This window comes from Maylandia zebra, linkage group LG1 (genome assembly GCF_041146795.1).
Source record: "Maylandia zebra isolate NMK-2024a linkage group LG1, Mzebra_GT3a, whole genome shotgun sequence".
In the NCBI taxonomy this organism is placed as follows: domain Eukaryota; kingdom Metazoa; phylum Chordata; class Actinopteri; order Cichliformes; family Cichlidae; genus Maylandia; species Maylandia zebra.
Genome location: NC_135167.1, coordinates 11,780,386 through 11,804,048, shown reverse-complemented (window position 1 = coordinate 11,804,048; position 23,663 = coordinate 11,780,386). Strand labels below are relative to the sequence as shown.

General features: G+C 38.5%; 1 protein-coding gene across 3 annotated transcripts in view; it reads left to right on the top strand.

Moving 5' to 3' along the window:
* The window catches only part of unc13c (unc-13 homolog C (C. elegans)), a 109,853-nt gene extending 88,541 nt beyond the window's left edge, over positions 1-21,312 (top strand). For 2 of the 3 annotated variants that reach the window (XM_076879931.1, XM_076879906.1), the window contains exons 23-32: positions 873-950; positions 4,675-4,763; positions 5,126-5,263; positions 6,147-6,270; positions 6,775-6,834; positions 8,727-8,807; positions 12,940-13,087; positions 15,843-15,935; positions 17,589-17,748; positions 19,680-21,312. In XM_076879931.1, coding sequence (XP_076736046.1) covers positions 873-950; positions 4,675-4,763; positions 5,126-5,263; positions 6,147-6,270; positions 6,775-6,834; positions 8,727-8,807; positions 12,940-13,087; positions 15,843-15,935; positions 17,589-17,748; positions 19,680-19,965 — 1,257 coding nt within the window. In that variant the 3' untranslated portion in view covers positions 19,966-21,312. Of the gene's footprint in view, positions 1-872; positions 951-1,689; positions 1,717-4,674; positions 4,764-5,125; positions 5,264-6,146; positions 6,271-6,774; positions 6,835-8,726; positions 8,808-12,939; positions 13,088-15,842; positions 15,936-17,588; positions 17,749-19,679 lie in introns of all 3 variants that reach the window. The other variant, XM_076879970.1, reaches the window with a different exon arrangement.
* Positions 21,313-23,663: the final 2,351 nt, after the last annotated feature.

Here is a 23,663-nt window from a genome sequence, read left to right as displayed (position 1 = left end):
ACATATGAACATTGTGCATTCACAATAACATATTAGTTTTAGTTTTGTGTGATTTTTATTTGTGTTATTCTATTTATTTGCCCTTTCTTACATTTAAATTGCATCATAGATCCGGTGCATATGTCAGTAAACCAAAGATTTTATGTTACATTTTTCACAGACTAAAATTATGCAGCTGTGGAAAATAATCATATGTGCTCATAAATCTTATAAAAATAAACCCTAAAAATTATGTTTTGCCACAGACACAATTTTGGCTGCATTAGGGATTGAAAGACAGTAATCACCCCTCTTCTGTGGGCCACATTATGATCATTTTAGTACTTTCTATTCCAAGTATCATAATTGTAGTTTGTTGAGTTCATGTCTGTCTTGTTTTTATGTTTGTTTGCTTTGTTTTGAGCGTATATAATCTGTGACTGTCTGAGTTACTCTTGGTCTCCATAAAGAGCACTGTGATTAATGTCTGTCATCTGTTAAACTTCTTGTGGAGCGGAGAATCGATAACGCTGCCACCTGACACATTCGGTGTAGATATTTCTCTTTGTTGTGTTGCGTACGGATTGCATTTCCCCCCGTTGACTGCTGATGTCATTCAGAAACGTTGCCAGTTTGTGTAGATGTGTCAGGAAATCAAAAGTAGATTTTACAGTGAGTGCCCCTGTGATTTTTCTGACATTATGCATTGTGTTTTCAGTTAAATGTTAATCCAGCAAACTGCTACATTACTATGTCAGTATCTGGGAACCATTAAATTTGATGTGCTAGTTTTTTTGCAGGATTTAAACTTCAAAGATATTTTTTAGACACATTAGATGTTACATTGTGTTTTACAAAACAGTGTAGTCACATTCATTCTCATTCTTTTACAGCCCTGCATCATTCTCAACAACATTCAGCAGCTTCGTGTCCAGCTGGAGAAGATGTTTGAGTCCATGGGTGGCAAGCAGGTGTGCACTTACATAACTATCTATATGCTATTTCTGTGTGATGTCTGTGTCTGTTTTGAGGCAATTCACTTTCAATTTCAATAAGACTTGTAACCCTCAATCTATTCATATATATCAATCATTACAATTAAATACTCCCTTAATCTGTTATCTTCCAGGAAGAGGAAATCACAAGGTTAGCTAAAAAACGGCATCGCCAGGATTTAGTATCTTGTTAAAGTGTCTTCAGCACAGGTGGTGCCAGCTAATTTGAAAGTTTAAACCTCCGTTCTCGAATGTAAAATATGTATGGTGTGATTATGTAAATGATCATTTCAGATGATATCCATATGAAGTGGAAGTGAATAATAATCTTAACCTAGGTTCAGACAGCTAACAGATTTATCTGACATGTAGATCACCCCTCCGACTACCACGTCTGCTACTGTTCGTACCTTCTTTGTATTCCATCTATAGTTCCCCACCTCTGATCTCCCCTGTGTATAATATGTGTTGACTTAACATTTTTCGTATTGACTTAAACCCCCAAAATCTCCGTGTTGTGCCTGAAACACAGGTGAATATTTTCCCTGTCAACCTGTCATTCAAACATGAGGAGCAGCTGGCACTTATTCCTATGACTTACCTGCATGTTTCTTTGTAGTTTCTAACACCTGTCTTGCCTTGCGTTTTGTCTTCTGTCGTTGTGTCTTCTGTTTTCCTCCCATTTCTTTTTTGTGCTCTCTCTCTCTGTCTCCAGGAGGAGGGGGTTGTGTCCTTCTGTAAGGTGTGTGTAGTAGGATTTGTCAGCACCCCTTTTCACCATTTACCAAATAATACCAAAAAAAAAGCACACCCTCTTCCCCCGTTCCACCCCTCACGCTTGTACGCTTCTCACCCCACCCCACCCCCTCAGCCCCTCCAGCAGCATGTGCCACAGAGCATACGGAATCTGAATTACCCATCACCCCTCTGGACAGGCTGCTCAAGCTCACCATCCCCTGCTCTCTGGGGAAAGTGGCTCAAACCACCTGATCCCATCTTTATTTTTAGCGTGGGGTTTTTTGGGGGTCTGTCTGCCACTTTTCTATCCGTGTCAAATTTAGAAGTGTGATATCTATTTTAGTTCACTGCTCCCCTTTTTACTCCGATGAAAAGAGCAGAGTCAGGGGCTCACTAAGTTGTTGGCTGTGGTTTTGATCTTCTCTTTCCATCCCCCAAGATGCAGCCTCAAAATGCTTTAGACAGGATTTTTCAGACTGTGTTTAATGAGCTTCTCAAACACTTACATCTCTCCAGCTGTGCCCTTAGCAGAGGTGCTGCTATGGCCTAAATATTTGCAGATCTACACTCGGATCTCTCCATTATTATAGTGACAGGAGAAGTCGTAACTTCCTTTCAAAAACTGTGAATAACTACTGGTAATAGATGATCAGGCATATCTTTTAAGCATGTCTCAAGTAATTTATCTGGCTAATTATAAAGCCAAAGTCTATTTCAGGTGAAAGTGTCCTATTAGTTTCCTCTCTCCTCTATTTATAACAGAGGAGTTCCGTATCAGAAATTAACTCCCAGAGAACCAGTGTAATTACCAAGAGCTGTTATCATAACAGAGATTAACAATAATCTCTTACAGTGTCCATTTATGGACTCATCATGGACTGATCTCCCCAGATTAGTATTAGAACTTATTTGGGGTATTTTGCTCAACTTAGAAATGGCATTTTATTAAGCCTTTATTTACTTGGCATTGTTAGTCATTATGGACAAACGGTGCTCTCGACTAACAACCTGCCAGTGAGTAGATATTGCATTGTTGAAACAGGCAAGGGGAATCAGAGCTGGACTGCAGTTGATAGGCTGTCAGCCAGGGGAGAGTAGTACACTCAGGAAGACTCTGGATGCCACTCAGTGTCAAGTGAAACCAGTTGCCATGGAGAAACCAGGTGCTCCATGATTTCCAGACATTTTGTTTCCCTCCTGTAAAGATTAATTGACAAGATTAAAAATGCACTGGCTACTTAGACTACGTGTGTAAGAAATCTTGTGGTGGAATTGGTGTACATTTGCCCTAAACTTCATTAGCAGTTTCTTCAAATGAGAATGCAGTAGTATCTATCAATTGTACCCATATTCATTTCTAGACATCGTATCCAGGAAAATGCACCACATCTTTAAATTGGCATGTCACAGGTTTTAAATGAAGGCCTTGCTGTCAGGACTGCAGGTAGACATTCGATTGCAGGATCAGGAATAACACATTAGTCAGAGTAGACTTTTCTTTCCACTTGGGAGGTGACAGTTGCCTTGGTTTCTCTAACAGTGTTGGGATGTTTTTTTTGTTTTTTTTTGCCAGCACCCCTATCCAGACATATTGTTCAATTTCAGGGACTGCCAGGCTAGAAATTAGAGCCCCGATCTGAAACTTTTTCCAGGAGAAAGCAAAATAAAAAATACCTAGTTTTTTTTTAAAACTTATTTATTTTGCTATCACATGAAAAGACGTTAATCACGTTACACATGGTGAAAAAAATTACACGTCAAATCTTTATGGGCGCAGACTACTTTTTGTCAGCGTGATCCATCAATTCCATTGAGGTGACAACAGCCTTAATGTTTGTGCATGTGAACACACAGATGTAAAATCTATTTCGATCAATCCACAAATAGAGGCGTGTCTCCTCCACAGCCATAAAAGGTTTAGTTTACTCATCTGCTTCCCAGCTGAGCTGTCTGCCACTAGAATGTGAGAGATGAGCGGCTCCATGGCTAAGCTTATCGGGTATAACGTGACGATCTGTCGTGCATGTGGTGCCGTGCCTTACCTCAAACATCCATCTCAGCACTAAGCCTGAACAACATCAAAAACACTAACATTTGTACAGAGCCTCACAAACACTGAGACAAGCAGATGCAGTCATACATTTAGTTACTGGCACGCAGCATAGCACGAGTGTCTGTCTATGTATTTTATGAAAACATGTCCAAAACATTACATAAATGCGAACATGAACATGCGCATACATTCATCACATGCGCATGCATAAATATGGCCAACAAATGCATGCGTACAGTAAATGTTGTGGGGAAAAAAAGTGTTGATGTATTTTGCATCGGCTGGCTTTGGAAGCTATTCATTTGTAAGGTTGTCATCTGTCACCATATAGATATGTGGGATATAGATATCAATCAAAACACACCCACATTTCAATAAATAAACTTTTCACTCTCAAATAAATCTTGCACCTGTTTATTGCAACAAACATAAAAAGGTTTTTTCTCCCTAAAACTGAAAAACGTCAGTCAGACGTCTTGAGAATCAGAACATCTGTATGTATAAATGCCCAAATGCTTAAATCCCAGAGATGTAGCAGGCTCCCAGCATCTTCTCTCTTCTGTAACATGTGTAATAGTGCACAAAAATGTTCTCCATTGAGAGACCTCTCGCTCGCTGCTTCTTTGCTGACACCGTGTCTCATGACTCGGCAGTTATCGTTACAGTGCTTGGAGGTGAGCTGTCCATTGGTATTCAGAGCGCTGTTTGCCACAGATGGCAGGCAGAATGAGTAGGAGGCCACCAGCAAGGCAGGTTACCACTCCTCTGTGCCTGCCCCCATCCCCCCAGCACCCCCACCCTACTAGAGGCATCCTCCAGAGATACCGAGTTCTAGTCAGTGTGTGTTTAGTGTATGGTGTGTAATTATGCCATAACTGGGTTTTTGTTTTTTTTGTTTTTTACTCACAGCTGGATGCAGAGGCCAGTGATCTGCTAAAGGAGCTGCAAAATAAACTCAACACAGTGCTGGATGAGCTCAGCGGAGTGTTTGGCTCCAGGTGAGCACTGGTGTTACTCAAAATGCGCGCATGGGGTGTTTTTCAAATGGTTAATGACTTCATTCATGTCTTGTTCTGTCAAAGAAATTGAACTATATGGCTGCTTAGTTATTGACAGACATTTGCTCACAATGTAAGTGGCTCACGCTCTTGCTGTGCACCATGCTTTGTGAGCACAGCAAGTTCCTTAACATTTCCAAATGAACAAATGTCACCCCAGCTCTTAACACCTTTTCAGTCATATAATAGGAACAGCGGGAGTGAGCTAGCACCAATTCAAAATGGTTAATTTTTACTGCTGCAGCATTAAAAAAAAAAATAGAAGAAAAAGATTCAAAGGATTTCTGGTTTCCATCACACAGTTTTAAGCCTGTGATTGAGGACTGTGTGAAGCAGATGAACCAGGAGCTGGTTCAGATGAAAGGTCCAGCCAAAGGAAGTAATGCTGCCATGGACGCAGAGACTGTCCTCCGGCCTCTTATGGACCTTCTGGACAAAAAGTGGGTATCTACTGAATACAAGGTAGAAGAATTGTGTAACACAATTTTGTCCTTTTGTTTACAATACTTGCACGTGCCAGCCTCTCCAGCAAATGTCATTAATCCAAGTACAGAACTACAAAAGCAATCCAACCAGGGAGCTCTAGATCACACTTCCTTAAACACAGCATTTGCAAGTTAAGCAGAAAAATATAGCACGCACATTAACATACCGAAAGTTATTGTTTGGTGTTATTCATTTGGCCAGTTCAGCACATTGTTAGAGGACATTGCATTTTTCTTTAGTATCATTTAAGTCCTTGGGCTGCCTTTTTCAGACAGTGTTGTGTCCTAAGACTAAGATTAAGGGAAAAATAGACCCTTGATTGTAAAGAAATCCGTTCTCCTCCTCTCCTCAATGCTGATCAATTGTTTGATCATTTCATTTCTGGTTGGGACCACTTTGATACTAGGAAAAATGGGTATAATACACAGGAGACACATTATCGATCACTGCCTACTAATGTAACCTAAGGACTGCATTTATTACTTGGAGGGTTTTTACACTGTGTTCTGATATGGTTAGCTGAGCCCTGGGAATCGTTCTCAATCTTTTGTCAAATCAACATTGAGGCCAGTGGGGTATTACAGGGAATCCTCTTAATGATATGGAAATACAAAATCCTTTCTCATGTCTCTTAGACCCTGCTTCCACAATAGGGTGAGATTAAATCATAAAGCTGCTGCATTTATTCTTTGAATCCCAGCTGTTTTTTTCCTCTTTTCTTTATTTAATCATTATATTTATGAAGACATTAGTAGGAGTCTTTAGCCATGTTTGTTTAGTTTTGAGGCAGGGCTGTAAGTGTTAACCTGACACATGACCTCCTTTCCTGTTTTGCAGTTTAATGTTATTTGCCAAGATTTGTGAGAAGACAGTGCTGAAACGAGTCCTCAAAGAGCTTTGGAAGATTGTGCTGAACACAATCGAGAGAACAATTGTTCTGCCTCCGTTGAGTGACCAGAGTGTGAGTATTGTGTGAGATTCCCCTTCTCTCTTACCTCTTTCAGCTCTTCACTTGGCCTCCACCTCCCTCCTCTTGTGCACCTGTCTCTCTCTCTTCCTCCATCTGTTCCGCTCTCTCCTGCCCCCTCATAGCACACAAATCACTGTACAGAAGATGAAGCACGGCAACATGACATCTCTAAATCTTTATGCACGTGGAACAAGTTTTTTCATACTCCTAATCCTTTTGTGAGAGCTTGGTTAATATTTTTCATCTTAGGAGTATCTCATTAAGCCCATTTTTTATTGTCACCCAAACCAGGCAAATCTTAAAGTCATCATGTCAAACAGTGTTTGAGATGTCGCCCAATGCCACTTTAGAAATCCAATTTCAGCAACAATAAGTTATCCCTTCACTCTGTTTAGCTTGATCACCTGATAATCTTTTAACAATTTCTGCTGCATTTTTCAAAAATATATTTTCATACGATGGTTCATGATGAAACCGTATCTGCTTCTCCAACAGCAAGGAGCTCAGATGATCTTCAGTGCTGCCAAGGACTTGGGACAGCTATCCAAACTGAAGGTAATTTATGAATGAGCTTATAAATATCACAATACATAAACTCTGTTTGGTCTGAATCCTATATTGTCTAAAAAGGGACTTAAATTAAAGATGGATTGTTCTTATATTTGGAAAAAATGTTTGTGGTCATGGCTTATGTAATATAAATTACACAAATCAAAAGAAATAATCTCACCACGCAGCTGAACATGATCAACATTTTACACATGCAAGTGTCCAGAAATATAAAAAGAACAAAAACCTTGTAAGATAATTCTTCTTTGGCATCATGAAATACAGCTTGGAGCTACATAACTGGGCAGGTGTCTAATTGCTGATGTGACTGGAGGATGTCTAATCCCACGAGCTCCATTTAGTGAGGCATTTGGATAGATCAGTGTCTGTGCTGTGGTTTCACTAACAACTAGGGTGTGACAATACCTCTGAGAGGTATTTTAGCTCTGAGTCACACAGAAGTTGCAAATGTAATGTGTGTTTCCCTGCTGAATTTTAAGCGAATTCATGTTTGTGTTGTGTGTGGGATTCCGTCAGATGTCCTTTGAGGCAACATCTGGGTACTGATCATCTGTACACAGATGGGCGTTTTTCTGTCGTTCTCCAAAAGTATTAAAGTGCTTCATCATCCTCTTGTTATTCGTGATTATGACTGATAATCTCCAGCTCTTTTACTTTTGTCATAAAATGTAGGCTTCATTTTCTGATGTCATTTTTTTATTCTTAGCTCTGTTCTCTCCTGTTAATATATTTAGGCATGTGTCTAACTCTTCCTGCACAATCTAACATCCGAAGTAAATCCCTGACTAATTGCTATTGCAGTCATGTGACTTTTGAACTATGTAATGTTTTCAGATTCGCTGGAACAGTTGAAGAACACTTTGGCTGATTGACAGTTTGCTTGAAAAATGTAATGCAGTGTGCAGGACCACTTTGATGTCTATGTCCTATGACCTCTGTAAATCCCGTGCTCAGCTCTACACAGCACTTATCTTTTTCAGCAAATATTTGACAACAAACAGCTTGTAGTGTGTTCTCAGCTTACTACATGGATTTTGCAGGAAGATTTCTATTTGAAATACTCAATTACGAGAGTAAATAAATACATTATTACAGTAATATAATATAATAATAAATGGCAAAAAAAGTCTATCTAAACATACACAGTTTCTCCATCAGAACATGATATCTTCCTCCATGCAACCTCCAGTGTTTTTGGGGCACACTATGGCTTTGTTTTCTCTGGATGGAGAAAGTGCTGGAACAGACACAATGCAAATGAGGGTGACCCAGTGCAATTTTGGCATCAAAACCAAAGAACATCTTAGCACTGATGCAGATTAAACTATTTCCTCTCACAGTAGCTCTGTTTAAAGACTTTTGGTTGATTAAATCTGTACCATATTATGATTGCAGCTGAATACACACATCTTTCATCTCAAGATTGCGATGTGCATTTTCAAAGTAAACCACCATCGGCATGCACCTGACAGTGTGATTATGTGGATTAAATAGTTAAATCACATCCAATATGAAACTTTTGCTTCTGTACACACGAGCTGTACACACCTGAGAAATAAGGCAGTGCCAGAAGTTATTTACAGCAATCAATTTACGGGTCATGAAAGCTCCAATTAGAATTGACAAAAACATTTTTCATGATTAAAATAGATTTTTTTGTGTGTTGGTGTGAGACAGCGAGGTTTAAATTTATCACAAACAGTTTAAATGACTTGCACTGGTTCTGGTTTGTAAGCAGTAAATGCTCTATATCACGAGCACTATGGCTCACTTAAGGTCATAACCATTTTGCTGGAGATACATCTTAAAATTCAAAGTTAACAAATGTGACTTGTGATGGTATTTGCTTACTGCAGTGTTTTACTCTCTCTCTCTAGGAGCATGTCATCCGAGAAGAAGCCAGAAGTCTGACACCACGCCAGTGCGCAGCCATGGACCTTGTGCTTCCCACCATCAAGGTGAGGTTTTTTTTTTTGTTTGTTTATTATACAGTTGGCAGTACTGGCTAAACTTGACCTTTAAAAGGAAAAGCAGGTGTGCATAGCATAGCAGAGATATGCAAATGATTTAAACATGCATATTCTAGGAGTGTGGAATTCTGTTACTCGTGACATGCTTTGGACATTTTAGTCTTAAGAGCTATAGTCTCTACTTGCACCTATGTTTACACTGTAAATGGATTTACTAAAGGTTACCGATTATGTTTTATTTTTTCCACATCATATATAATGACATTAAATATTGTCAAAATGTAAAAATAATAAAGTACATGAATGAAATAGTAATTTGAATTGCTGTAGGTGTATGAACTCGGACACCTAGCCATGCAGTCTTTACAAACATAAAGGGCAGAAAAGAATGGGTCATTCTACAGAGCTCACTGAACTCAAGTGCAGTACTGTAACAGGATACCACTGCAACAACAAGTAGGTTCGTGAAATTTATTCTCTCCTCGATATTTCACCATCAACTGAAAGTCGTGTTATTGTAAAGTGGAAGCATTTAGGAATCAGAGTAACTCACCCACAAAGTAAAAGACCACATAAAGAGAGCGGGTTGCTAAGTGCTGAGGCTAGTACGTAAAAGTTTCCAGCACTCTGCTGACTCAATAACTGCAGCGTTCCAAACCTCTTCTAGCATTAGCATCAGTACAAAAGTTGTGCACCAGGTGATTCATGGCAGGGTTTTCTATGGCTGAGTGGTGTGGTGTGAAAAAGTGTTTGCCCCCTTCCTGGTTTCCTAGTGTTTTGCATATGTTTCAGATCATCAAACAATTTGTTTATATTAGACAAAGATAACCCACGTAAATACAGATTGCAGTTTTTAAATGATGATTTCATTGATTAAGGGAAAAAGGATATCCAAACCTATCTGGTTCTGTGTGAAAAATTAATTGGCTGTCTTGTTAAATCATGAATTAACTGTGATTAACCACTTTTTTTTTTGGAAAGTTTGGTTCAGTTTTACTAGCCACAGTCAGGCCTGATTACTGGCAGACCTGTTGAATTATGAAATTACTTAGAACCTGAGTGACAAAGTGAAGCAGACTAAGAGGTCTCAAAAAGCAACACATCATCCTACAATCTAAAGCAGGGGTAGGCAACTCCAGGCCTCGAGTGCCGATGTCCTGCAGGTTTTAGATGTGTCCTTGATCCAACACAGCTGATTCAAATTGCTAAATGACCTCTTCAGCATGTCCTGAAGTTCTCCAGAGGCCTGGTAATGAACTAATCAGTTGATTCAGGTGTGTTGACCCAGGGTGAGATCCAAAACCTGCAGGGCACCGGCACTCAAGACCTGGAGTTGCCTACCCCTGATCTAAAGTCACATTCTGTGGGTTGACGAGACAAAATCTGAACTTATATGAAGGTTTGATTCCTGTTATATCTGGCATATAATTAACACAGCATTTCAAAAAAGGACCATAATGCCAACAGTAAAATATGGTGGTGGTAGTGTAATAGGGTGGGACTTAATAAAAAAAAAAAATAACATTAAAAAATTATTTAGCAGTTTTAAAAAACACTGAAATACTGGTCACGAGTTGTAGTATTTGCTCCAAAGCGATGCTCTTTGGTTCAACCAGGAGCTTGTTAGTATTTCTTGTTTGCTTGTTAATGTTAATATTGATGAAGTGAAACTACAAGAGTATGGTGCACAACTTAAAACTAAAAATAAATTGCATCTTAAAAATACCTCTGACACTTCCCAAGCCCATAGAAAAAGAAGAAAAAACAGCAGCATTTTACTTTTCTGCCATTTGACAGTTTTTGCAAAAGGATACAAAATGATACCAAGTCCGAGTTCTTCAGGCACAAGAGGAGAGTTATGGCAAGGTGCCACTATGGAAACACGACTCCATAAGGTGTAGAAAAAAAACTAATTGATTTTGCTGTCACCAAGGAAACTACCTGGAGGTTTAAATCAATCATGTCACTGAAATTCTTTCATCAGTATTCCAATGAGAGCAGTCGATTAACACAGAGTTGGTAGAAATTTAGAAATTCTGTTTAAATGGTTACCTGAATATACAGTCTAAAAAACAGAACAACCTCAAAACCCATCAAAAATAGATACACTAAAATTTAAAAGAAATGTGCCATTCATCAGTAACTATAAATATATAGAACCAAGAATTTCTTCTTGGACTAAAAAGTTAAATCCTGTGCAACATATTTATTTATTTAAATGCTTTTTTATTTAAACATTTAAATATAATATTTCATCCAAGCTGAACTTCAAACCTGTAAAAATGAATGGGCAGGATAATGCAGTGGCCTAAGCAGACCTTACCTGACAAAATAGCACACTTAACAGAGCCCCAGTAATGTATTATTTATCCTTTCTTTGAACTCTGGCCTTGTCTGATTGTATGAGAAAGATGTCTGAGAGTTCCTCGATAAAATGTGTATTTGATATAGTTAATAAGATAATATGTAGGCATTTATTGAAGTGCATTTCAGAATAGATCCCAGTTTTTGAACAACAAACATAGATATTAGGAAAAAAACTGATAATAAGATTCTTTATGCAGGCCATTTTATTTGTCTTTCTTGTTATCAGATGTTAGTATTACCAGAAAATAAACTGTTAGTAATCACTTACGTGCTCAGGTAAATGTGCTAAAGACTTATCAGCAGAAGACTACAGCCTCACATCATTAACTACCAAATGCAAACCCCTGCTAAGCCTCGAAGATAGAGAAAATAAATGAAGAAGAAAAACGAAATCAAATATATGAGGCAAAATATAAGGAACTGGAGGAAAGTAATAGGGTAACAAAAAGAAAGTACGGATGTTGTAAAGGTGGCCGGTGATTTTACTGGAGGCAGGGTGATATCTTGAGCATGCAGGTTGGTTTGGGTCTTTTTGCCAGAGGGAATGCAGCACTGCAGCCCAGCAGTAACACTGCAGGCATTTTTCAGGATGAGGCGACACTCTTATAGATCAGTACAGCTTATATTCTGTGAGTCTTAGTGCTGTGACGGTGATTGGAATGAGGAGGTGATATTTTTTGAATAAATTGTTTCAAATGTTCTGACCTAAAATGAGACAAATCTCCAAGGCACAAAATACAGACATTCTGAACATCTTCCTGTGTTATATGGTGGGAAATTGTGAATAGATACAACTCTTATTGTACCACTGTTTGTTTAAGCCAATTCAATTGTAGTTGGGTGTGTTTATTTTAAATAACTATAGATGTTAATCTCTGGGAATTTTATGTATATTTAGTGTTTCCTGGGCATTTTATGGATAGAATATGTGCCGTTTCTCTTTTTTTCTCTTAAAACTCCACTGATGACTCAACCTCTGCACGCCAGATTATGTATAATTCACAAGAAGCACATGTCGGTCAAACTTTATGACTAATAAATCATTGGTGAGGCAGACCACAGCGCCTCCCCATGTGTCGAGTCACTGACCTGACACCAGTCTGAAAATATTTACCGGCACTTTCTCCATTGTGGTGTCAAGCTTTGTCTGATGAAGACAATGTGGTTCGGATGTCACTTTGCAGCTGTGTATACCTTATCTCTGTCTACTGCATTTTCTGTCCAGTGTATTTATTGACATGAGATAAGGGTGCACCAACTTTTTAACTTGGATCATGACAACAGAAACTCCACAAACAACACAAGCGCCATTAACAATAGCTCTTTTGTCTGTGTAATGATCATGTGTTGTAGAAGAAAGCTAGCTGAACAGATAAGCACAAAAAAGCAGTCCATCTTTTCTTAATAAGATCTCTCCATGGCCACAATCTTCCATATGTAGGAGTGGTGACAACATTTCAAAAGAATGCAAAGCTTTGTGTGTACTCAGCTATCATGCTTATCAGCGCAAATGTGCATTAACCACCCAAGCAGGGGTTTCAGATTTAAATGCACGGTAATTAGACAGAAAAGTGGCTATTACTGCTGTCTCTTGCCTGGTCTCCTGCTTGGAAAATGCATACTGTCCACATAATCTCAGGTTATTTCTCTGCCAACTGAAACTTGCTGATGTGTATGAACTCAACAGAGGATCCCTTCCTGGAAAACATTCTTGGAGTCATCTGGAAGTTAACTCCTCTTTCTTTTCTTATAGCAATACTTCCATGCTGGAGGAAATGGCCTGAAGAAAACTTTCCTTGAAAAGAGCCCTGATATGAAGTCCCTCAAATATGCTCTCAGCCTTTACACTCAACCTACAGATGCCTTGATCAAGAAATATATATGCACCCAAACCTCTCAAGGTAAGCACCTAGCTATGGTCAGGCTCAGTTGGGTTTCAGTTTGGGAGGGAATGGAGTTATTTCAGCATTCAAATGCTGGAAAACTTTTGTCTTAAGAGCTATACTCTGTATTCTCTCTGCCTTGCTTGGGCAGCTTCACTTTTACAGAAAGCATCTATAAAAACACAGTGAGAGTGCCATCAAAGGCGTGAAAAAAGACAGATTGGTCATTCTATTGTGAAGCTATATTTTAGCACCTAGGCAGAAGTGAATAAACATATTTTTATGACGACTGATTACACTTGTAGCAAAACAGTTTATTCACAACATATTTGTTGCTGTAATTCACAGTTAATATCTGATTTGTCTGCAACATTTCGGAGTTGTAATGCTTTATTTAACCTTAACATTATGGAGTTTCCCATCAGTATTTATCCCATATATATTGCTGTAAATGTGTTCTGAAGATGCCTCTTTTTTATCAGCTTAAATACACAGTGAACATTGCTGTAATTGCATTTATCTCATCACTGTAGGAGCACTGTGCCTCTTTCACTGTAAATAACTTTAAAAACAAACAAACAGCAACAGTATCTTTGGCCTTTTCATCCTGTGTGCTTAAGGGCTTAATTGCTCTCATGCTCTTTTCCCTTCACTCTCTCATTAACAATGCATAAAAAAACACTGTCGGGATAAATACGATATACACTATTTGCTATGTAAATCCATATATTCTCTTTTGTGCAGTCGCCTCACTCTTTCTTTCCGGCATCTCTGGCACACTTGTATATGTTGTTGACTCATCCGTCTTTATTTGGATTTTCTTCTCTGTAATAAGGCGGAAATACCTTCAGGTATCCAGAGATGCTCAAGAGGGAATTCAACCCGGCAGGGCGTTGAAGCTTTAAGCTCCCGGTTCCCTCAGTGTGCTCAGCCTTGTAGAACACTGCATAGCAGGCAGCAGGAAACTGAAAGCCTGTAGGAAAAAGCTCGGCAGCCAGCAGGCCAACCAGCATTGCCGTTTTCCCTGAGTGGCAGATGGGCATAGATACACAGTGTTTCGCTGTGTGCTATTTTCAGATTGCTCGATGTGTTTCTCTTCTTCCACCCGCGCTACATCTCTCATCCCATTCCAGCTCCACCCGCAATTTCACACCATGCTTTTTATCTGAGGTGGCCTAATGTTCTGTCTTTAAGTGGAAGTAGTGAGCTGGTTGAGGTCAAAAATTAAAGAATGTGGAAATGATGCTTGATGTAGCACAGTGGACACAGTTTCATTAATCACCAACCCCTGTGCTCTGAGAACGACATATTTAGACCACGGCATGTACCAGTTTAATCCTGCCAAGCCTGCTCTCGGAAGCATACATGTGTCTCTTTGTTGAGTGGGGGCTGTTGTCTAGCTTACAGTAATCTCGCATGAATATTTTGCAGTTTTTTGGTTATGTAGTATCCGTGTGTTGAAATGTCACACGGTGTAGGCTAAGCGTAACGTCTTATTTGACAGTGGAAAAAATCTGGGAATTTAAGAGCAAGTCTTCGTCAATTAATGCAGACAACTCGCCTTTCTTATCTGCATTTTCCTCACTTAATCTGATCCTAAGGCCTACTCGCTGCCACCTTGGTTTTTATCTATCCCTGCTTTCTTTTATCTTCAACATGTACCATTTGTCTTCTTCACACTTTGAGCTTCTACGTCTCTCAGAATTCCTTTTCTAGTATCTGTTGAGTACACCGGTATATTTTTTTTCATAAATGCACAACATACCATAATGTCTGTTTTTACCCTGATAGCTAAAGTGACCATGCAGTGGCATTGCTGTGTGTTCTCACAAGTTCAGGACTTCATTGTGCTGCAGTTTCTTAGTTCTCTATCGGCTTCCTGGGGCTTCATTACAATAAATCTCAAGGCTTGTTTCCCCATTACCAGCCACAACGGGTGCTGCATGTTTGGCATATATTGATTAGCTATTGGATCAACATGCCTCTACATTAAGTAGTGTTCAACGTCTACTTGCTCCTGGCTGGCTTAAACATGAAGCAGCTGAAACGAGCAAGGCTCCCTACATCAGACAGTATGTAACATGGTCAGCAATCCATTCTAATTGTTCATCTCTGACTGAGTGACACGTTAATGATGCTGCACAGCAACTGAGCAGAGTCCTCCTTTATATTCATGCATTCCCTTTGCCTCATCTATTTCCTTTCTGTTGCATGGCATTCATAGTGTGTTTCCATGGAGTTAAATCCAGTGTTTTCACTTGAGCTAAGACGTTGTTGATTTCAGCATGTAGAACATTATTTATTTAGTAGATTCCTTCACAACATGTGCCTTTTTCACAGCCCTCAAACCAGACAGATTATTTCATGTTTCTATTTTTTTTACTTGTTGTTATTCTTGTTTAGCCTGGAGCTAAAGGAAACTCTGGCTTTGCTTGCTACTGGGCTGCCATGAGAGTGAAAACAAGTCTACTCTCTTACTGTTTTCCTTAGGTCTGTTTTTTCTCTTTTAGTTCTGACACACTCATGTGTTTATACACAGCTTTTTGGATCAATCTTTGGATTCACCAGGTACACAGATAGTTGTCTTCACAGTTTTGCATCTGTCCTCGCATCCTCCCCCTCTCTCTCTCTCTTTTCGGTCTCCATCTCTTTTATTTCGGGTTCCTGATCTCTGTATTTCTCTCCCTGCTTCCTCACTGCTGCTCCTCCATTCTTTCTGATTTTCATTACGCCTCTTTCCAATTCTCCTGTTGCTGTTTTGGTGTGTGTCCAGGTCAGTCATCCAACGGATCAGTGGGGGAGGTGTCGATGCAAGTGAATCTCATCTCTCACCCTGGCACTGGAGAGCACAAAGTCAGCGTGAAGGGTGAGCTTTTTCCTATACTCAAACCTGCTTTTTGTTATTTCCAGTCAAATCTGTTCACACCTGCAAATATTCACAAAAATCTATCTCATCTGTGCAACTGGGCTGCAGGGGCCATCAGCAGCACAGCTTCTTGGAGCGCCTTCAAAATCAGAGAATAAGTTAATTACCTTTTGATATGTTGTTTCTTATTGTAATTAAATAGAAAATCAGGTGTTTTATGCATGACAGTGTCGGGATTGATGCAGTATTGTCATATTTGTAATAGCTGTTGTTGTCAATTCCACTAGGTACTATAGGTATTAGTCAATCATTCTTCTAAGCTTTCAAATGACCGTGCATATTTGGATTTCCATGCAATTTCACGATGGGCAATAGTTTTGGCCTTTATGTGTGTCTCCTGTTTAAGTGTTAGTAACATTCTTCTTCTATGTTGTGTTGTTTCATGGTTGTTGGCAAACAGCTTATAGATACATTATCACCACCTTCTGGTAGTAGTAGAGCATTACATACTACAAGACATTGATAAAAACAAAGGAAATTTTATTACGTAATCAAACTTAAGCAAAAGACAATTGCAAAAAATAACTTTTTTAAAACTAATTCAGTTGTTATTTGATCGTCCAAATTTAATTACCTTACTCTTTAATAGTTTCATTCTTTCAAATCGTCTGCATTTGCCAGTATGATTTTTTTTTAAAACAATGCACCTGAAAAGACTTTTACCAAAACGGAGTCCTAAAACTGCATTATTATCCCTGCAAGTTATACTTCTATTGTACTTCAAAATTACATCCTGCTAGAGCACAGTACAAAGTCACTGTAATTAGGGGATAGCTGAAAAAAAAAGATTGATACTTGTATACTGTAATAGCTATAAACTGGAAAATACATAGGTCTGCTACTACACAGATAAGACAAGTCAAGTTCAGCTATGCATGTACAGCTGGCTCAAAGGTTGGCTGTTTATTAGTTCTTTGCTTTATCATTACAGAATTTCTCCAGAGATGTATTTCTTTTAATTCACTGTGAGCCTCCTTATTTCCTTACAGTGTCTCTAAACCTGCCTCCCCCCAAAAGCACCATAGGCATTAGAGAAACTAAAAACATGAGAGCAAAGCAACAATGTTTTCACAAACAGGAAAAGCCATCATTACATGAGTCACAGTTTAGCTTTTGATTAAATTTTTTCTGCATTTCCTGAATCCAAATTTTAGCAGCTCACACAGAAAATCCAGCATGCTGCCACATCATTATGGTTTACTGACGCTGCATGTAAGTCAATGTCTCTGGTCTTCTTCACTGTGGATTTACTCGTTATTTGAATATCAGTGCAGAAGAGTGAGTATGAAAAGAAATCTTTGCAGGCTGATTCATAGGCACTAACACGCAGAGATGTTTACCATTAATGCTGCAGATAGCTGGAAATGTTTCTGTTATCAGGCTCTGTTATGCTTGCTCCGACGGTATCTCAGTTTAACGTGACATTTTCTACATTTAGCCGTTTATCTGTGGGAACAAGATAAATACAGGTCCAAAAATAGAAACTGAGCTTGGAATACACAATCTTTTTTGGCAGAATTAGTGGACTTTCCTTTCTTGTACCTGTGTCCATGTCGTAATGAATGAGATTATTATTTCCTCTGCGTTTCTCAGTGGTCGGAGTGAACAACCTCATCTGGCAAACCAACGCCATGTTCCGGCCATTTGTAGAAGTCAATGCCGTGGGTCCACATCTGGCTGACAAGAAACGCAAATTCAGCACCAAGACCAAGAATAACAATTGGTCACCAAAGTACAATGAAACATTCCAGTAGTAAGTATCTGTGTCCTCCTCGTCAGTTAAAGAAGTGAATAAAATTGTGAGCAATTTTATTCACTTCTTGTAATATTGTAATATTCTTTAATTTAGTGTCATTTTTTTCTATTACTGTCATTAATAATAATATACTTCATATATTTGCTTTTGAATCAGAAATCAGTGTGCTATCTGCAAACTACAAACACAAAGTGTAAATAAAATATGGATGCATCCTGGAACTGTAATGTCACCTATTGTTTTGTGGTCTACTCTTTCAAAAGATATTTTTGGCAGAGTTGTGTTTGGACAACAGGTCTCAGTATCAAGTTATCAAATAGCAAATGTTAACTAGCCTAGACAACTAGGGTGCATCTATATACAATATAAAAGATAGCTGGAGCTTTGAGGTCTGTAAAGAGAAGCCAGTGCTGAAGCCCCTGAAACCTGCATTATGCATTATGGCCAGCAGGGGATAACTCCTCTGTTTGCACAAAGATTCTTGTTATACAGAGGTGTAAGGGAACTTAGCCCTTGGTTCCCTTGCTCAGGGACCTCAGTCAACACTTTTGGGAAGACTTCATGTCCTTGATTGCTAGTTTCCAATCATACTGAAAAGAACATGAACCCCTTTTGATAAATCATGGTCAATCTAAGATTCAGAAAAGATAATGGATGACTAATAACTTACAATTTACAACTTGAGCAGCAATAAGCAGCCAGTGTCCCTCAGTTTCTCTGTCAGATACACTGTGTTAGTCATGTCCATCACAGTGGCTATATCTTTTATATACTATATTTCTGCATCACACAGTGACGAATGCTAATAATTTGTCCAAAATTTACATAATGAAAAATGTTACTTTTGTTGCACAGTCTATCAGTAAAATGAACTACACAGTGAGCCATATTATTTATCAGGTTTTTCCTTTTTAAACTGAACGCCAGAATGACCGTCCTGTCCCAGTTCAGTCCACACCATCAGTCATCTATAATAATAAAAATGTCCCATGTAGGGGAAATAAGCTGAAGAGACACCAAAAAAAAAAAAACAAGTTCCAGGTTCTACGTGTTTGTTTCTGTTTTAAAGTTGGGCACTTCAGGTCTCAGGTGGCTATTCAACAAACTGCAGTTTTTGGCACATCACCTTCATTTTTAACAACTGAGATTGCTGCACACTACAAAGAAAGCAGCAGAAATCTATATGCTTAATAGTACCTGTAACACCTTACTTTTCTAACCTTAGAATGTACATTATTCAGCAGCATTATTTTTGTAATAAAAGCAAATCAAGCAACTGTTTTAACGTGACAATTTTAAGTATTGTATTTCTCAGAGTCAGGCCCACTCAGCCAAGTCATACATCTGGAGTGATCTTAGCGTTAGCAGCGCACATTGTGATGTCTGCATATATATTTATATGGCTTCTTGAAATTCAAATGACAATGCTTGGGCATTGTCATTTGAATTTCAAGAAGCCACAGGTTTCTGTGGATAATTAGAAAAAAGCCTAAAAAAAAGCTCAGAATAATTGCTCTTTTGAATAGATACATTAATTTCCCTCACAAAACATGATTGAGTTTCTCATGATTGCCACGCATACAGTAAGGAGGCTTTTCACTGTGGAAATGTCACCATGCCAGACTTGTTTACTGACAGGCTATATTCAGCTGTAAACAAAGCCAAATGTCAGCAGTTCGTTCACATTCTTGTACAGTTCCTGACAGGAACACTTATTAAGCTTATATGATAATAGGAAAAAAGTGCATTTAGGTTAGTTTCATGTACTTTTAAGTGACACTCAGACACCCTCTCACTGCCTGTGATGTAAATTTTCATTACCCATGATGGTTGTTTTAAAAGTAGGATTTAGGACTACTTTTTAAATCTGTTCATGTCTAATTTCTTTCTAAGTCACACCCCAACCTCATCCTTGTCATTTTTCTCAGTGTTCTGAGTAACGAACACGGTCCAGAGGCCTATGAGCTTCATGTCTCAGTGAAGGACTACTGCTTTGCCCGTGAGGACCGCATCATCGGCATGACCGTCATCCCTCTCAAAGAGCTGGCAGACAAGGGCAGCTGCGCCGCCTGCTACCCGCTGGTGAAGAGCATCTCCATGGACGAAACGGGCATCACCATCATGAGGATACTCTCTCAAAGGACCAACGACGAGGTGGCCAAAGAGTTTGTGCGTCTCAAGACAGACACGCGCTCGGCGGAGGAAGTGTCATAACGTGGAGCAAAAAAAAAACAAAACCCCACAGTATTAAATGAGTTGTGTTGTCTTAGGTAAACGATAGCGAGGGAAAGATGGAAGATGAGAAAGAGCAGTAGCAACAGTTGTTCTTTCGGGATAGAGGATCACTCAGAAGGAGAATAAGATTGTCCAAAGAGAAATGGAGGAGGCCCAAATGTGGCGAGGCAGCAAAGAGAGAGAGAGAGAGCGAGAGAGAGAAAGTTGTGTTTGTTTGTTTGTTTTTGTGCATGTGTGTAAAACATCTGTTGGAATGTTCATTTTAAAACTACAGTATGTACAAGTGTTTACTTACCGTATGCTTACTATTAAGTACTATATTCTACGAGTTATGTTAATGAGACATGATACCTTTTGTACAACATTAGTCTTTTTGAACAGAGATTTGTTCCAATAAAGTGCCAAACCAGTGGAAAAAAAAGAACAAAATCAACGTATATGAATTATGGTGAACTTAGTATGTTTGAAATTTGCTCGATTATTTTGTCCGGTGTAAGTCATTTTCTGACCATGTGGCGTTTCGATTGTTGCAAATTCGTTTATTTTGCACCCTCGTTTTTTGGCCTCACGTGCTTCCACACAGCACTGATGTGCATGTCCTCTTCTCGGTCATGTCTCTCCCATGATTCCACAGTGACCGCTGAGCAGGGTCCTGTCCCCTTGCCTTCAAACTGTTTGTATTTTAAGTCGACCTGAAAATAGACCATGTTTTTTTAAATGGCGATGACTGCTATCTAAACCTTCATAGGTGTTTGTAATTTTATAACCATGACAACAATGACGACAGCCTCCAGTGCTAACAGTCCTAGCAGAAAGGATGGAAATGTTTTCTTTTTCTTTGGCTTTTTGTTCTTGGTTTTTCTGCCATCGGCTTCCAACCTTTCTGAATGACCACTGTGAACATGAGCTTTGGAAGGCAAGCTTACATGACATTGCTGACAGTTTGATATTATTGTTTCATATTTTTCCGATAACTTTGTTCCTGATAAACTGCCAAAGTTATATAAAGTATTTGTACAAAAGCAATCCATTACATGTATGAAGATATATATGTACATGTGATCTTTACTTTTTCAATGCTTAATATTTGATTGTTGATAGGGTGGTACTAAGATTTTATTTTTTTTATTTCATGTGAAGCTGTTAACCGATACAAAAGTTGCACATGTTACTTTATACATTAGTTTTATCAGCTTCTGTCATTGGAATTATTTTTCTTCATAAAGGAAAGAGTCTAACATTTGGTAAATATGCAACATTCCTATGTATTGCACTGATGGCGAATTGTATGTCATGTAAATATATTTAGTGAGATATTGTACAAAAGTCTACTTTTCTTCTATGTGCATAAAGTATGTGCAAATGTGTTAAAACATCCGGGTCCTTTTGGAAATTGTCCAGTAAGCTTCCCTTTTATCCATCATAACCGCCATGGAAATTACATTACCCCTTAAAGGGCTTCTGCATGCATTTTATTTCGCAGTCAAAAAAGGAACAAACTTAATGGAGCTGGCTCTGAGATATTTTTATATCCATAACACACGTTTTTATAAAACTCATAACATGATGCCTACAGTATCCACAATGCAACTCAACTGCCAACTAAATACATCCTTTCTAAAACAGCCAAGTGTGTGGCATAAAGGTCTGGTGGAACAGAGATGCCAAAGATTCTTTTTGCATAAAAAAAGTTTAGAAATCATAATTCGTTACATCAGAATATGTCACCATATCTGTCACGGATAAAAGAAAAAGTAAGTGATAAACACAAATAGACCATTTAAAAATAACCATTTTTGTGTAAGTGAGGCCATAAACTAACCGTCTTGGTCATTTTATTCTAAATACTGACGCAGTTGCTACATTCAGTCTTTTCCTTGTCTAGCTTGTCATGTGTGTTTTGGCAGAGAACTAGGTATATTCATAAATTTAACATCCTGTTTAAAGGCACAGTCCTCAACTGTGTACTCAGACACAGTCACCAATGAGGGAGAAACAACTGCTACTAAACTGCTACAGTGGAAGCAGATCTTTTCTGAAGATTTGGTATAGCGCCTTATAGGAGAAGTATATTTTTAACTCCTCCTCATAGGTGTAGGCACAGCTGGAAGCATTATGTTTTAAAAATCCAGCTCTAATGAATGTGATATTTACTGAAGGAACTTCTTCAAATTTGGCACAAATGGCAAATGTTCTGATATTAGCTGATTAGAACTTGGTGGTTAAAAATCAACTCCCAAATTCATTTAACAATTCATATACCAATTAAGGTCAATTTCACACAATTTTTTATAATAATATTGAAGTCATGAAGTTATGACGCCGATACCAAAATATCAGAGGTCAGCATCCAGTGACGATAACATCAGCATGTACTGTCCCCATTTCAAGGAGTCATGAAGCACATTTATGGCAGCACTGATATCAATCAGACTTGTAATACTGAAGTTCCATTTTACATTAATACCTTTTACTAAATTCCCTTTAACTGTTTAATACATAAAAATGGATCTGGACAGGAATGGATGTAATTGGAACCATGCAAAGGCATACAGCCATGAGGCATGGGTTCTAGTTTAAACAAATGGGAGACCTAAAAGTATGATTTTCAAGGTGAGAGCTACACTTTGTTGCCAATTGAACGTTTCAAGGCCTTCTTCACATTCTCCCTACCTACTATACAGACTTCAGATTGACGTTTGCACACGGCAGAGTTACAAAGCTGACACATGATTAAAGATATACACCCTTCTCATCATTTTTCTTTAAAAACACCTTCAAATCTTCCCACACAGCATGAAGACTTTACTTTGTATTTCATGGTGCGTGACATGAGTGTTTTCAGATCTGTTATGCTCTACTTACTTGACACCCACAAGAAGAATCGCACATCTAGAGTAAATCATCTCACTAAAGCATGTCACTTGGCAAACCCATAATGCCATATTTATGCATTTATCTGTGGGCTATCTGTATTTCTGTCTTATAACATGGGCAAGACGTAAAAGAAGCTACATACTCTATAACTGTCATTCAAAATGTCATTCAATTATGCTTTTGAAAAACTACCTCTGATTATTCTTGACTAAACCAGTCCTTTGGTCTAAAGCCCACACAGTGCATCTAATCGCCTGGAACCAGAACATAAGAGGGCTACACAAAGTAAGTCCATTTGTCAGTGTCACACTTTTCTTGAAATCTGTAGTTCAGTTATACGGGAATGGCCAAAGAAAGAAATATGTAAGAGGTATCAAGGGATATACAAAGGATAGAGAAATAAAGATAAAGAGTGAAGAATGTCAGGAAATGGGAATATGCAGAGGTCATTTTTAGAGCTAGAGCGTTTCTATTATACATTTAGAGGATCAATAAAATTCTTTCACATGGGTGTGGTGACACTTTGTGTTTGAAAAATAACATATACTTCCCCACTGGGAGTTCATTACTCATTAATAATGACACATTTATGATTTTTATGTCTTGTAGCATTCTTTATGGATACTATTTTTAGCAAGCTAAATATTGCTAGTAAATTAAACACTGTGAGAAGCTGAGAATGTAGTTTTTACAAACTAAAATTGATCATATTCCCTAAAAACAACTATAAGATGCCTTTTAATATACTGGAGCTAATAGTTTGATGTCACAAAGGTTTTGTTTTAAAAGTGTGTCTGAAA